Here is a 15686-nt window from a genome sequence, read left to right on the forward strand (position 1 = left end):
TTTGGGTTTAGTTGAGCCCCTGATTCTTAGGATCAAGCCAGACCATTGGCTCTCCCTGTTAATTTGGTGACTCGCCTACCTCTAGTCCGATTACCTTTATCACTGGAAGGTGCCACTATGCAGGGGTGCACTGATCTTGGGGGGATTCTTCCCACCATTAAATCTTTTGTATTGTGGGTTTTTTCATGAAATTTAGACACGGCCTTATTTATTCCCATTAGCAGATACGTGGCTACCAAGGAGTCAGCATGTGCAGTGGCACCAGTTCCTGGGTGTAGGAGGGGCACCCCAATTAAGGTTGTCGTTTGCTGCAGAACCAGCGGGCGCATCGACATTCTTGCTTGTGAGTAATTGTGTTCTACAAGAGAGCACGACACTTTGCACCTGAAAACTTTGGAACTGACGTAAACAGAGCTGCAGGCTTCTCTTCTAAGGGTTAACGGGTGACCTCCCCCAGCGCCATTCGGAAAAGTAATCTGGGATCCAAAGACATCCTGTACATTCGCACTGTCAGTGGATACTGTGAAACTGAAAGTATTTTCTACAGAGAGACGGAAGTTCACGTGGAAAAAAAAGGACAAAGCCGTGCGGGACCAAGTGTGTCTTGCAGCCCTGCTCCTAAAAGTCTCCAGGCATACGGCGTGTCACTTCCCCTGCGGCACAAGTTCTGGGCGCAAAGCACCCCCGCCACACCCTGCCTCCCCCCAAAAAGCAAGCTGTCCGTGGAGCAGGCGATGTGCCGGTGCCGACTTCCACCATGAACGGAATCTCGCGGGTCAATTCATCATCGTTCAGACAATGTTAAATGGTAAGCCGCCTGGAACCCCTATTTGTGGAGGGCTCACGAGGGTAAAAGAGACGCGGTGCCCGGCATAGGGACCCGCGCTGCAGTGCACTGCGGCAGAGGCTGGCGTGACTGACATTTGCATTGGGTGACACTCATTCCTGTATTACAAGCGAACGACGGAAGAGCGTTAGCGTCGGTGGTGCGGAGGCACCTGCGTGGCGCTGTCACATACAGTTCAGAGTGCAGGGAACAGCTGGCGAGGAGGCGGCACAGGAGAGGCGCCAGGGGCTAGAGGCAAATGACAGCCGATGAGCACGGGGGAGACTGCAGAGAAGCGGCAGTGAGGAGGGTAAGGGGTGGTTGGAGGTACAGCAGTGTTGAGGCTGCCGAGTAGAGAGCACAAGCGTAGGGGCACAGATGTGGCGGGGTAGAGCAGGGGTTGACGGCGTAGAAACATTTGAATAGAGGCACGTGGGAAGGGAAGTTAAGGATATATGTAGAGCCGCAAGGAAATCCAGGGGGCAAGTTAACCACTTCGGCTTCTCAGCTGCAGAGTTTGCCCCGCCAGGGAGGGCAAGACGCCACCCTGTCAGTGAGCTGCTGGCGAAGGCAATTGAAAGTTGCTCTCCCTGCGCCAAGGTAAGCGTTCTCCAGCCCTCAGTCCCGTCCGAGTCGGGCTCAGCCTCTGCTCGCTCACCTGCCGGTTCCTTCCTTCCCGGTGCGACGCCCCGGACTCCGCGGCGGTGGAGCGGCTCATCCGCCCGATCACCTCCGGAGCGCAAGCGTCGACTGCACCCGCGCTGCTCAGCCTCCCCTTATAGACCCTGCTAACCAGGGAAATTCCCGTTTTCAGAACGAAACTAAAACTTCCTGGTGCCGTTACAGGCTCGGGCGGTTCCCACACAGCCGAAGCAGGAACCGAGGGCTGGGAAAGCCCCGCAGTCAAGCCTGACTGCTGCGTCGGGCTGCGCACAGCGCGCTTTAGCCCCGTGACACCTCCGTGCCGGCCGGCGCGGTTCGCGGCTTGCAAGGAGAGGATGTGGTCCGTCGGCTGCGCTGCCGTCTCTGGTGCAGGAAACCAGGGTTTGAGCCTCGAGGTCGCGTCCACATCCTGTGATTCTGGGCATATCACTTAATCTCCCCGTGCCTGAATATGTAATGTAAATACGGTGCTCCAATACCTTCAGGTCGAGTTCGCGCTATATAAAAGATGCGAAAAATAAATTTTAAAAATTGCCTCCGGCTATCTATCGTGAGCGGGAGCCGAGCAGTGGGAGGTGGGCGTGTGCCTGGTGCGTGTGCTGGGCTGGGGGTACAAGTAAAGTGTCAGCCGGCCTGGGTAAATAACTGGTGCCTTAGTACAAAAACTCTCTTGTGTGGACTTTGCGCTTCGTGTGCCCGGCGGCTCCTCGTGCAGAAACAGGTGCTAAAGGTCAGAGGGAGACAATTAAATATTGGAGAACACCGGTCCCCCTCGACCCCAGTCGCGGATACCACTGGGCGATCCGCCAAGAGTGTAAACCTCACACCTCGTTCGCCGCCTCCTGCCTGTGATCGGCGCCGGTGCCCCCTGCCAGCTTTGTTGAGCCGTCACAGTTATAAACATTTTGTTTGCAAATTTGTAATGCAGGCGGTTTGGGTTCAGGACCGTGTGGTCTAAGGCTTGTGTTCTCTGGAATTTGAGAGCCCACCTCTTCGCTGGTCCTAAGCACCTGTAGGGTCCGTAGGCACGCATAGAGGAGGGTGGTAAGTACGGCGCGCCCGGGATGTGTCCGCGTACACTTGTTCCCCTCTGCTTGTCTTGTGCTGGTAGCTCCGGCCCAAACATGAAAGGCGCGTTCACTCCATGATTCAGATAAAAAGCCATTTGTAGTTGCAATGCATTTTGAACCGAAATTGTAACATTGTGATTTTAATTTAGATAGTAATAGTAATTTAAGAATAACATTTCACGAGCGCGCGGTGTCTGTTTATCTGTTGCCTGGTAATGCTGGAAATTAGTTAGCAGCACACACGTCGCTAAGCCTTTATGAGAACTGCTAATGGCGATTGTTTTGGAATTTTTATATCGAGGATTTCTGAAGGATGACCAACACGCCCAAGATCATGGCAGTGCACTCACACATCGTGCCGGGGGTTGCAGGAGGTGGGACACCGCGACTCATTTTGGGAAATCATTCAGAACACAGCTTTTATCATCAGACTTTGACCAAAAGCAAGAGAGGGAAAGACAGCAAAGAGAGGCACGTGGAGAACGACGAGAAAACAATGACAACGGGACAAAGCAGCGATGTAAAAGAACCCGAAAGAGTTAAAGAGATAGGAAGTATAGGGAGGGGGCAGCAGGGGGCATAAGGGAAATAAAGCAAAGGTACCCTTGGTATTCTGCACCCCGACATTCAGCACCAGGCCTAGTAACAACATCTTTAGACGCCCACACTTCTGCTTTTTAATACATTAAGCGCTGAGTCAAGGGCGTAGCTTGGTCAGTAAGATTTGGGCGGGCGAGTGGGGGAGTGCTTCAGAATTCCCAACAATCACGCTGCTTAAAAAGAATACATCATTTGAGAAGCAGAGCAGGAGGGGGTGGGCGTAAGGAGCAGTCGGAAGGGAGATTAGTGCGGATTGTGTCTGTGTGGGGTACTTATAATAACTCAAGGTTTTGTAAAATAACCATTCTTTAAGACCTTTGGAACAGACAAGTGTGTGTGTCTTTTGTCCGCATGTGTATGTGGAAATCCCAACTGAAATCCGACAAACCCTTCACCACACCCGATTTAAAGCACCTGTATGTACCCAACTAGTTACTACAGATAACAGTGGGGTGTAACACCTCGAACACTCCCCTGAAGCTAACCCCCCGCGCTGAGTATGGGGGACAGTTTCAATGTTCCTAATATAGAAACAGTGCAGCAGTTCAGCCGTTGCCTGCGCGTTCCTCGCCCGAGCAGAAAAGTGAAAGCAAAGCCAGCTACAGTGCAACGTTCAGCCAGGGAACACCCCCACCACAGGCCACTGCATGCAGCGCACGCTCCTGCGAGAGGGCGGAATCGACCAGTTGCTTCCAGGCACCCCATTTGACTATTCTATGCATGCTTCATTATATTGAGCATGGCACTTTTCCTGGACTCTGCAGTTAGAAGGCAGATCATACCAAAACACTGCTACCATACAGGTGGTGGGGGGCGGCGGCACACCAGAGTCAGCATCAGGTAGACATGCAACCATTTTAAAACATAAATGTGCACCCAAGGTGGAAGAGAGACAGTATCCTTTCCTTTTAGTATATTGTGTGACCAGGGACCTGAAGGCATAACTGGGGGTGGGAGGTGTGGGTGTGTGGGGGGGGGGGGGGCTGTCGGGGTGCGGTTTGAGAGGCAGCTTGCACAGTGCACATGCCAAAAGTCATTGTCAAAAGTTAGACTTACCATGCTTAAAGACTTTGTAATGTCCATGCTATGACCGCTTTTACTGGTATTGCACCTGCTGTTGATAGGCTGTTGAGCCAGTCTTGGAGCTTCCAGTGACTAACTTGTTAGAGTGATAGCTTTTGAGGGGTAGCTTGATGCTGTTCAAGTCGCTGACGTGACTAAACGGCCACATTTTGACCAGATTTTTGAACTGTCCCATGATACAAACCTGTTGTCACAGCTGGTTTTCATGACTTACCGACAAAGATGGCGAGTCTAATTCTGTCAGACCCTGTTCATAGGGCAGGCCGGGCTAATGGGCTGCAACCATGGGGTGCTGAGTCCTTTTGCCACTGCTGTCGTGGGGCCTGTCCTACAAAGGCTCTGCAAACTGGGGCAAATACAACCCTTTCTGCAGTTGACTCTCAGTGGTAGTGAGGGAGAGCAGTCACAGGCTTCTCAGGGAGGTTAGTGTTGGCGTATTCAGGCTCAAAAATTAATACCACCCCCCCCCAGCCGCATATCGAGATCAGTGTCAAGCCCCATGCTTCTCTTTGTATGCAGAATACATAGAATTCCATTACAATTCAATGATGCATGAATACCCGATTCATAGGTTCGAGTCTTTGTGCTTTCATGGGCCTCTGCCAATGAATCCAATTACAGCTCCACCTGTCTCTTCCTGGGTACCTCCCTTCTATGTGCTCCCCCTCAGCTTCAGAGTTCGAGGTAAGGTTTATTGGTGCAGGTTGTGCGCCCCTCAGTTTGATTTTAGCACTCAGACTCTCAGGCCTAGGCCCGCTCAGTCTCTCACCCAGTTCACAGGAGCAGTGCCGGGTCATGTTTTGCTCTCCCATGGCAGCTGGATCTCACTGGTAGCAGGAAGCTTCTATTGGTGGCCCTCTTCCTGATGTCTGGCTGTAGATTGCAGCTCACTCTGGTGCTCCAGTGGACCTGCTCAGTCTCTCACCCAGTTTATAGGACCAGTGTCGGGCCATGTTTGCCCTCCAGCGGAAACTGGATTTCACTGGTAGCAGGAAGCTTCTGTTGGTGGCCCTCTTCCAGGCAGCTAACTGTAAATCGCAGCTCAATCCAGTGCTTTTGTGGTTACTTGACTCACAGCGCAGCTCACTCTGACATTCCATTGGGTATTTGACTCACAGAGTGGTTCACACCAACACTGAGCTAAGATAAAGGAGTTGCAGAGCGCATGGCGACGCAGAGGCATCCCAGCTCTAGTTATCAGAGGTTAAACCATAGAGGACAAAAAAACCGCTGGGGAAGTCCAATTTTAGAAAAGCCAGGTTTTAAGAGCTTTTCGAAAGTGCAACTTATTGTCTATAGCTCGTATAGCTAAGGAAAAAGAATTTAAGAGCTTGGCCTCGTTGAAACTAAAGGACCGTCCTCCCCTTCAAATTCTTTTGACAGCAGGGATGGTAACCAAATGAAATTTGCACGATCAAAGTGACTTACTAGGAACGTTGGGGGTAACAAACTGCTGTAAGATAGACAGACTGTGCCCATGTATGGCTCTGTGGGTAATGCACAGGAAATTGAATTATTTTCTTTGGACAGTGGGGAGCCAGTGAATGTCTGTCTACCCCTGCCTGCCTGACTGGGACCAGGGAATCCCAAGTAACATGCGTGCGGCTGCATTTTGCACAACTTGTAGTTTCCGAGTAACTTCCTTGGGGGAACCGAGTTATAGCAAGTTGCCTTGATCCATGTGGGAGAGAATCAGATCCTGAACCACCACCCGCCTCAATGTTTGGAGGAACAAGGGCAAAATCGTGTGCAACAGTCCAAAGCAACTGGCCGAGATTTTGGTGGCCTAGGCTTCTACAGTCAAAGTATCATCGAGCTTTTAACACCTGCCTTAGTGGCCGGGGGCTGATTGGACAGTCAGGACTTGATGGGTGGAGGAATTGTTCCAGAGGATTATTAATTCTGTTTTAGCTTTGCTGAGTGTTAGAAATGGGGTTTCAGGGCAAGGGAGTTACACGCTGAAGATAACCCCTGATCACCCCTTCGACAGCTTGGCAGAGCAGTTAGGCTTATCCCAGAGGCAATGTGTAAAGGGTTTGCGCAACATACACACACCAGTGACACACTAGGCACACCACAAAAAGAGACTGCACTCAAGGGTATATCAAAAATATCCTTTGTATTATTTACACATAACACTCATCAGACCATAAATCTGATAGCATGTAAAACACATTAGACCATGTCACATAAATCACTGCCCCACTAGGCGCTTGTCATAAGGAGGCAGATAACCACATAAGACCATAATTCACTGTATAGCGTGTAAAACACATTAGACCACATCACATAAAGCCCTGTGCCACTAGGAGCTTGCCATGAAGATACAGAAATCATAAACCATCATGATTTTTGCATCAGTTTGGTCATAAGCACACCAGGCAACGGTCATCAGAACATCACGTATAGTGCAAGGAAGTCCATCATTGTAGGGGGTATCTGACATGACCCTACCAGTTAGACTAAATGTCCCTGTGTATTATGTCTGGAACACATTGGGCAATTGTCATAACATACATAACCCATAAAGATCACTTCGCCATTAAAATAAGTGGCGGCTGCCCGCTCTGTGGTGCAACTGCCAAGAACAATGTGACGGAGGCCCGGCCTCTATTCTCAGGTCGATGGAGCCAGCCATGCCCCCGAAATGCCAACAGAACCCAGGCGGTGCTTGGGCACCGAAATGCCACTGTAGCGGCTGCAGGATAAAAGAGGCCTACGCAGGGCACCAAAAAGAAAAACAATCATGCCCTCATTGGCAGAGGGACCTTCCTGGTTCCCCGCCTGCTTTAAGAGGAGCGTGTGCAGCCACCCACGAACGTGCGGTGCGGCTGCTGCCTATGCTGAGAAGCTCATTCCCCTTCGTCAAGCACCGGGGCCTGAGCAGGAGCTGCCTTACCCCTTTCAATGCCGTAGAGCCGTAGCGGTGTCTGGAGCCCTCCCTGAGCCTCAGTGGCGCTGCTTCTCTTCCAGTGGGTGCAGCCCATGTGGAGCGGGACAAACCCTTAAGGCTCCTGGAATGGTGGCAGTGAGGTCTGCCCCCTTCTGTTGTCAGCATGGTTCTGGCCAGGTGCTGGGCAACGCCTCCTACGGCACTCACTCCGGTCACTTTCTCTCTGACGCTTCTCTGCCCCCAGCAGGCACACGCACTGGAGGTTAAGGAGGCGGGAGCACTTCCACGTTCCAGTTCTTCCCTCCGCTGGCAGTTTCTAGCACCCGCCTGCGTTTCACCTGCAAAACTCCACATGCTGGCTGCGTGTGAGAGGGAGAGCGTCTCCTTCACTACCAGCTCTCCCTTTCCCTCACTGAGAAGCACAAGGAAGGTGCAGCGCTGCACATGCTGTGATCACCAAGCACCAGGATTTTTATATAGCGCTTTCTACGCGCTTGCCTGAGGATCACCCCCTTACAAGGGGAGAAAAGAAAGCACAGCGCTACTTCAATTTCTTCCAAAGCCAGCCACACAGCCCTGGTAGATTCCAGAAGACCGGGCTCAGGCAGGCCAGCACACTGGGTTCCTTAAACAGAGCAGCAGTCCCTTCAGCTGCCAAGCAGGGCAGCAGGCCAGTCCCCAGTGGTGGTACCTCCTGGCACACTGCAGTCCACGCAGTGTGTTCTCCTCAGTTCATGAAGTTCAAGAAGTTTAACAGACATGAGGTCACAGCCCCAGTACTTGTAGTGAAAATTTCTTTGTTCTCCCCTGGCCCCTGGGCTCTGAGCCCAGTCCAAACCAGTTCTGGGGGCACTCTAAAATATAATTACAGTGCACAACATTCTCCATTCAAAGTGTAAGCCCTGGCTCCAGACACACCACAGGGGGCGGAACCTTCATTGTGGAAAGCAGGCACAGCCCTATTCAGGTGCAGGTGTTACTCCTCCCACCACTCCAAATGCAGACCAGGCCTATTAAGCCTAGCGCTGAGTCACCCAGGTAGGGCAGGACACACCTCAATCCCCCCTCCCCCCCCCCCAGGGACTGGCTGGAGTGAATGCACATCCCCTCTCCCCTGTCAGTCAGAACCGAACGGTCAATACACATCAGACAGGCACAAAGGCACATAAGCACACAGAAATGGCCACTTCTAAAAGTGACATTTCTAAAATAGTAATAATTAATCCACTTTCAACAATAAGCAGAATGTATCACCACTATTCCAAACATACCAAACTTGATCATGCTACCCCTCTCAGATCAGGCATTACCACTGATGCATATATCAGGGAATCCCCAATGCAATCCTATGAAAAGACAACCTCATAGCAGTGAGAAACCAAATAGGCTGTTTGTCACTACCAGGACATGCCACACAGTTAAGGCACATGTCCTACCATTTACCTGCACAGCACCCTGCCCATAGGGCTGGCTAGGGCCTACCTTAGGGGTGACTTATAAGTAGTAAAAGGGGAGTTGCAGACGTGGCAACCATTTTATATGCCACTTCACAGCGGCAGTAAACTGCACACACAGGCCCTGCAGTGGCAGAGGCGTGAGACAGGTTTGAAAGGCTTCTTTGGTGGGTGGCGCAAGCAGGGCTGCTAGCCCACTGGTAGCATTTAATTTACCGGTCCTAGGTATATGGGATACCGCTGTACAAGGGACTGATAGGTAAATTAAATACGCCAAACAGTTGTAGACCAATCTTACCACGTTTGCTAGAGAGAGCACATGCAGTTTAACACTGAACAACAGTGATAAAGTGCCCAGAGTCATAAAACCACCAACAACAGGTCAGAAAAAATACAAGAGGAAGGGAAAAAGTTCTGGGATGACCCTGCAAAAAGGGCCAAGTCCAACACTGAGTTTAAGACCGGATTTATTCATCCAGCTGGCTCTCTGCTCCAGACAAGGTTCTAGGGTGGGAGTTAAGGGATCCATGTCAGGAGTAAGTGAAAAAAACAGCTGGGTGTAATCCGCATAGGAGACTATGGAGATCCCTAAGGATCTCCATAGCCAATGGTTGCAATTATATGCTGAATAACGTAGAACTAAGTGAGGACCCCTGCGGTACCCCACAGGTGACAGGCAAAAATTCTGAAATAGGAGCCTTTGTCGAAAACCTGGAATGTTTGCTCCTTCAAAAAGGAAGCAACCCAATCCAGTGCGTTTCCTGCAACTCTGATCTTTCTAACCCTATCTATAAGTGTAGGGTGGTCAACAGCGCCGAAGGACTCACTGAGATCCAGGAATGTATACCGTGACCCCTATTTCAGTCTCCTTTTGGCATCCTGCACAGAGGGCAGCCTCAGTACTGTGCTTATAGTTTGTGTGTTGTGCAGGAAGGAGTTGGCTTCCAACAGGCATCTGTTCACATGTTTTTCCCGCCATTTTAATTAAGCCTGGGAGCAGGAAGATTAGACGAGAATTCCCCAGACATGATGGATCAAGGTTGGGTTTCTTTAAGATGGCTTTGACCTTCGCATGTTTCCAAAGCTGAAGCACCGTTCCTGTCTCCAGGGAGAGGTTAACCATATTCAGTTGAATAGGGTAAATCATTTCATACTCAAGGGCAAGGATTCTGGAGGTTGCAGGGTCAAGGGGGGAATCTGGATTTAATTATACTAAAAAAAAAGCAGTAAACTCATTCAGGAAAGGGGAGGGAATTTGGGAGAGGATGGGTGGGTACCTGTCCCTGCTATTATTTAAGGGGATAAGATTATCACTTCCATATACCTCTTGAAAATATCGGTGGGTGTCCACAATTTTGGTATCAAAATAAGTGGCCAAAGTGTCGCAATTGTCATTAGAGGGTTTGGAAGATGCTGCATTGGTAAAAGGTTGCAACAGAATTATTGTAATTTTAAACATCTTTTTAGGAGAATTAATGGCATAATTATTTCTAGTTTTCAAATAGGAAACCTGATCTAATCGAATTTCAGAGTGGTATATCCTCACTTTCTCCCAATATAATGTTTTTTGTTTCCCCCGTAGTCCTTCCTCTATTCCCTTTCTGCAATCTTGCAGTTTTTTTAGGAGTTCTAAGGTGGGGGGAATACCAGGAGGCAGACTTGTTATTATATTTTTGAGTTATTGTCTTCTTAGGGATAGTTTGACCAAAGGAATGGATCAGCTATTCCGAGATCATATTGTTGGCAACTTGCGGGTTAGAGCCCAAACAGGATGGGGACAAACTGAGAGTGCATCTCGAGCTATCCCGATTTAACCGTGACCAGTGCCGGTCTACCATTGCCTTGCGCTTATGGGGTAACGATGGGCCGTATATCCTGAGAATTGCAGGGATCAGAAAATGATCGGTCCATGGGAGTGGTTTAGGATCCAGGACCTGTGATAGGGGATTGTTAGTAAAGATACAGTTTAGCAGGTGTCCCCTGGTGTGGGTGGAGCCCTGTACCATTTGCTCCAGTTGAATGGCAGCAAGGTCATGCATAAGACTAGTCGCTTGAGTGTCATTGGGCTTATCAAAATGAAGATTTAAGTTTCCCTTAATCGTAAAATGAGTACATTTAGTGGCCAAGCTCGCAAGAGCTTTAAGAAAGGACTGAATGAATTTGCCTGTTGGGCCTGAGGGAAAGTAGCATAAAACTCCTGAAAATATGGATGTGTGGGACAGAGGGATAGCAAACAGCAGACTTTCACAATGGGGGAGTGTAAGGGAATACGTTCAACAAGTAAATGAGGCCTTCAAAATAATAGCAAATACAAGTCCTTCTCCATTTCTATCTTCTCTATTTCTACAAACCATATAGTAATCGGGAGGGAGGGTCTGAAAATTTCAGGTCCTGATTCCACATGGAGTCAAGTTTCCGTAAGGAAGACCACATCAGGTTGTTTGTTCTTGCAGAAGGTAAAGGATATCGAGCTTATGACAGGCGAGGGACCTATAATTTAGAAGAAACATATTGTTTCTAGCCTTATATAAAAGAGAGTTCCCGAGTACAGGGTCGGATGAAAACATATAGGAACAGTGCTTAAAAGCCTGGTCTTCCTTGCTGAGGTCCATTGAGTGACTACAGTTATCACTGGGTGCCCCTCTTAAGTTGGGCAGAAAATCCCTGGGGTAAACTCCTTTGGGGGGGGGGGGTTTGAGAAACAGGGTCCCTAACCCCTAGTCCTGTTCGGGCACAGATGGGCTTTCCTTTCGCGCGCCAGTGGTGCATCTGCTGTGCCCCCGCTGCCCTGCTGTCATTTTATCTGGGCCAGGTCCAACCACTAGTGTGCCGACCTGTTTTGGCAGCTCTATGGTTAGGACTATATAAAAAGTGCTTAGTGTAGTCCTTGTTTTTCCCCTCAAATTTTGTAGACAATAAGAATTCCCCCATACAAATAAAATGCTTAAAAAAAAGATTTTTTAAAGACTCAGACCATGAAAAAGTAAAACCGTTTGGCATCAGCCTTGCAGTGCAGCCTCTCCTCCTCCAGTGAGTACCTGGTGCTTGTTCTTGAGTGCAGTGGCCACATACCCGAAATGACAATTCTTCAGCATGGTGGACATTAGGCACGATCTTCAGCACACAGTGCATCGAGGCAACAACCTAGATTCTTCACGAGGCCCTCCAGGGGCACCTCTTTTTTGTCATCTGGTGGTCCGGCCCGGTACTGATGCAACGGCATACTTAGGCAATGTCACACTCACACATTCCACTTGTGGTGCCACCAGCAGGTGTTTATTCTGACTGTGGTTTAGTTTATCACTTGGGCACACAGCTCCAAGCGTCTTGGGAGCTGCAACAGGGATAAGTGATGAAGATCGCACTGCCTAGTACAGTTGTATCACAATTCCTAGGGCACCCTTGCTTAGCGAGTCTGTGGCAGATGGGCTCTACGCCTAGGTCTGTTGCAGCAGTTTCTTCCACAAACAGCTCTTTCTGTAGGGTTGGCACTTTTTTCCCTTTCTCTTAGACAAAATGTCTTGACATCCTGAACACTCCAGTAATTCTTCCTTCAGATAGGACTCCAAGCAATGTTCCCTTACCTCTGTGGAGTTGGTGGTCAATGAAACACCAACCCTTGATTGCTTTATAGTCCCTAAGTACTCTGTGGCGGTGGTGTAACAGACCCTTGCAGCCCCCGCGGTGCGGGGGGCCGAGAGCTGTAGGGGGCCCCCTTAGCACTGTACTCTGGCCTGAGAGCTCCTGAATGAATCCAGAGCGAGGGCCCCTCCATGTTCCTTGCAGGGCCCCCCTCAAGTTTCGTTATGCCACTGCTCTGCAGAGTACACCCTCCTCGATAGAAGATACCACAACAATGAAAACTGATGAATCTTGTGCTCCCAGCTTTATACTGATTTCACAGATGGATGATGTGTGTTCCAAATCTGCTTCAATGGAACCTGTTTTGGTCAGTTTGCCTTTCATGTGTCTTGGCAAAGCTATCTTCAGACCCGGCCTTTGTCTACAATGTTGCTCTGCCCAGCAGGACAGTCTCCTGGTGGGGTGCCCAAGAAAGTAGTACAGAGAGGTGTGAGCAGGCTGCACCCCACCATTTGTAACTTCTCCTCACAGAGATCAAGAAGAGAGACAATTTGTGCCCCTTCAAAGGACTCCTTTCCCTAAATACAGATATTGCAAACCTCTCCCAGCACCCCTGCTATCTACCGAAAAGCAGCTGCTATCAGAGTCATTTACAGCCCAGTGTATCAGGAAGGGCCCTGGCACTACTAAAGAAAGTCAGTCTTATTTTCCGTCAACATAGTGTTACAGTGTGCCCCTCCCATTTACTAGATGCCAGCTATATACCTATGCTGTCTGGAGAAAGCAACTTTTCCTTCGTCTTACTTTGGCACTGCCTGTGGTCTTCCAAAATGGATTCCATGGGATCTTAATCTGGTCCTGGCTGTGAAAGTCCAAAAGGGATCAAACAACGAAGCTCCCCTTAGACCTATATTTCTTTGTGGGATAGATTAAATCTAGTATGAGTTTATACAAAACACATGATCAAGACTTCACAATTGTAGGATTCCAATCTTATTTATTTTTACATTTGTCTTCTCCTTATTGTTCATGATTACTTTCTTCATTATTTATTTAAAAAGAAGTACAATAGTATTTCTTTTGAATGGATTTGTCTTTTTTTTTTTTTACAAACATTTTTTTCTTTTTTAAACAAAGATTCAGAACATGTATACTCTACAAAAACTCTGGACCCCTACTGAAAACTGAATATACACAACACTATACCATTAGCAGTCTCACTCATTCATTCTAAGCAAGCAAACACAGACAATCCAACCACATATACACATCTGGATATGAGGGAGAAACAAAGATATTTAAAGTCTCCAAGAGCAAGTCAATTGGCCGTTTACAGCAAGGTCTAGACAAATGAGGTTAAGGCGAGTTTCGGTGGGGTGAAACAATATACACCACCTTCTTCAGGTCCTCTCCCAAATAATATAGATTTTCACACAAACAAGAGACAAGGGGTACAGATAGTACTGTTCACAGACTTGTTTTACGATAGATCAAGCCCAGACTCGCGTAGGGTGCACATTGATGTACGGAGCATGAGGCGACAGTGCATATTTCATATGCGGGACTGGTCCACTTGGTATACCTACACCCTTGTGTATAGTTCTATATTGGGTGTTTCTTTTCTGTACTAAAGGGAGAGATCACACAGTCATTTGCACGAATTTCCTATATTCAAAACAATGACGTTCTTAGTGCTCCGCATCTGGCAGCAGCGTCTGGCCAAAAGAGAACCAGCAGCCCTGTATCACTTGTGCCTGACACACTGTCAATCCTAGCACACATGACAACGCACAGCATGTCAGCGTTCAGGATCCATGTTCATCATGAGCAGGGGAACCTTAGATAAACAGGCCTGTAAGCATGCATTCATGTCACGCAGGTAAAAAGGCCTCTCACTTTAATTCACAAACCAAGGGACATTGCCACCACAGTACACCATGCGTGAAACCTGCAACAGGTATGGTAGTCCTCTGTCACTATAAAGGTGCACTTAGCGCACCCCCCCAGTTCAGGTCAAAGTCCAAAACCTATCACCGTCAGAGACTGGGCCTAGGCCAGCGTGTGAGCACACAGGATTTGTTTGTGGCATGCCAAAAAATCAAAAACTAGGATCACTGGTATATGCAGCTCAGGCACACAGGGTAGGTGACACAAACATACATCAAGAGCAGGTCACAACAGTTTGAAACAGGCAATTCTATGCTGTCTGCTCTTCATTCTGTTCTATTTGACAAAGGATGCACTAACCTGGGCAAAACCTGTAATACTAAAATAAGATCCTTGTTTAGCACAGAGAGAGAGCTTCCAGGCTGCATTTAACTCATTGGTTCTGGTCACTCTAAAGCAAGGCTGCTTGGAGTTAGTGCAATGTGCCATTCACTTCCAAACACTCAGAAAAGAAACAGCATTAAAAAATACTAGGTGGCTACAGATAGAGGCCATGCACCATCATTTACGAGAAGACCTAAAAGATGGTGCAACTATGGTGGTGAACAGCTGTATGACAGCTGCGGCACTCGTATATCAGGTACTTCAGATCGACTAACACGTAGTGAATTGTAGGAGGGAAAGAATACAAGAGAACTGTAGAGCAGTGAATGACAATTGTTCTAGTCCATCTACATGAAAGCCAGCAGACGTTGTCGAAGAACTCGTGCAGATTGGGGTAGTAAGGCATAATTATCCCAGTGAGGAGAGAGAAAGGAAAAGAAAAGACAAATTCTGCAAGTGTGGCATGCATACGGAGCATTTAGTGACTCCTTAATCACGTTTTCTAGAAGACTCCTTTTCAGGAGTAGCCGGCATAGGCTGAGCTTGTGTTCTTCAGGTTCTGTTATCAGTATCTTTGTTGGCATGGCCTCGTCTCCGCCTATGGTGCTTCTTTAGCAGTCTGCCCTTTTAGATTCAAGAGCAATTGGCTCCTTCATTGATTATGCCTTTTAATGGGCACATAAAATGCCAATGGGAAGTGTAACATTGGCACAGCCTGTTAGAACTGAGGATAGAAAGCCATTGGCATCTGGAGAAATTGTGTAAGAAACCACTGTTCTGCTCATGGTATCACTTACAGACCACCTAGAAATAAATGTGATGCCGTTGGTGCGCCTTCATTTGCCATTACTCTGGACTGGATACATCATGGTTACAGAAACACAGCAAGAGATTGACGGGACAAGAGAAACCATCAATTTATCCGCATCTTTGTGCCAAGAATTTTATCCACTAATGTCCCAAACTGCAACAAGAACTGAAAGCCTTCCCAAATCTAACTGGATGCTAATCGCTGATATGTACTATGATTTTGTTGATTTCTTTTGTGGAAATGGAGCTGATCGTTTACCACTCTATCAGTCATTATGCAGGTAGTGAATACTAAGGCAGAATATTGAAGGATCAGAATATCACGACCAGAATAACGAGAGAAAAAAAAATATTGAAAGGTAAGTGTATAGATGATCGCCATCTTACCGCATGTTCTACGTTAGTGATTATATATATATATAACCCCTGCTCCA

General features: G+C 48.3%; 1 protein-coding gene across 3 annotated transcripts in view; it reads left to right on the forward strand.

Moving 5' to 3' along the window:
• Window positions 1-494: 494 nt before the first annotated feature.
• Window positions 495-15686, forward strand: part of IL7 (interleukin 7) — a 170801-nt gene continuing 155609 nt past the window's right edge. Inside the window, exon 1 of one of the 3 annotated variants that reach the window (XM_085605381.1) lies at window positions 495-808. In XM_085605381.1, coding sequence (XP_085461507.1) covers window positions 799-808 — 10 coding nt within the window. In that variant the 5' untranslated portion in view covers window positions 495-798. Of the gene's footprint in view, window positions 809-1024; window positions 1427-15686 lie in introns of those variants that run through there. The other 2 variants (XM_085605380.1, XM_085605379.1) reach the window with 2 other exon arrangements.

This window comes from Triturus cristatus, chromosome 5_1 (assembly GCF_964204655.1).
Source record: "Triturus cristatus chromosome 5_1, aTriCri1.1, whole genome shotgun sequence".
In the NCBI taxonomy this organism is placed as follows: Eukaryota; Metazoa; Chordata; class Amphibia; order Caudata; family Salamandridae; genus Triturus; species Triturus cristatus.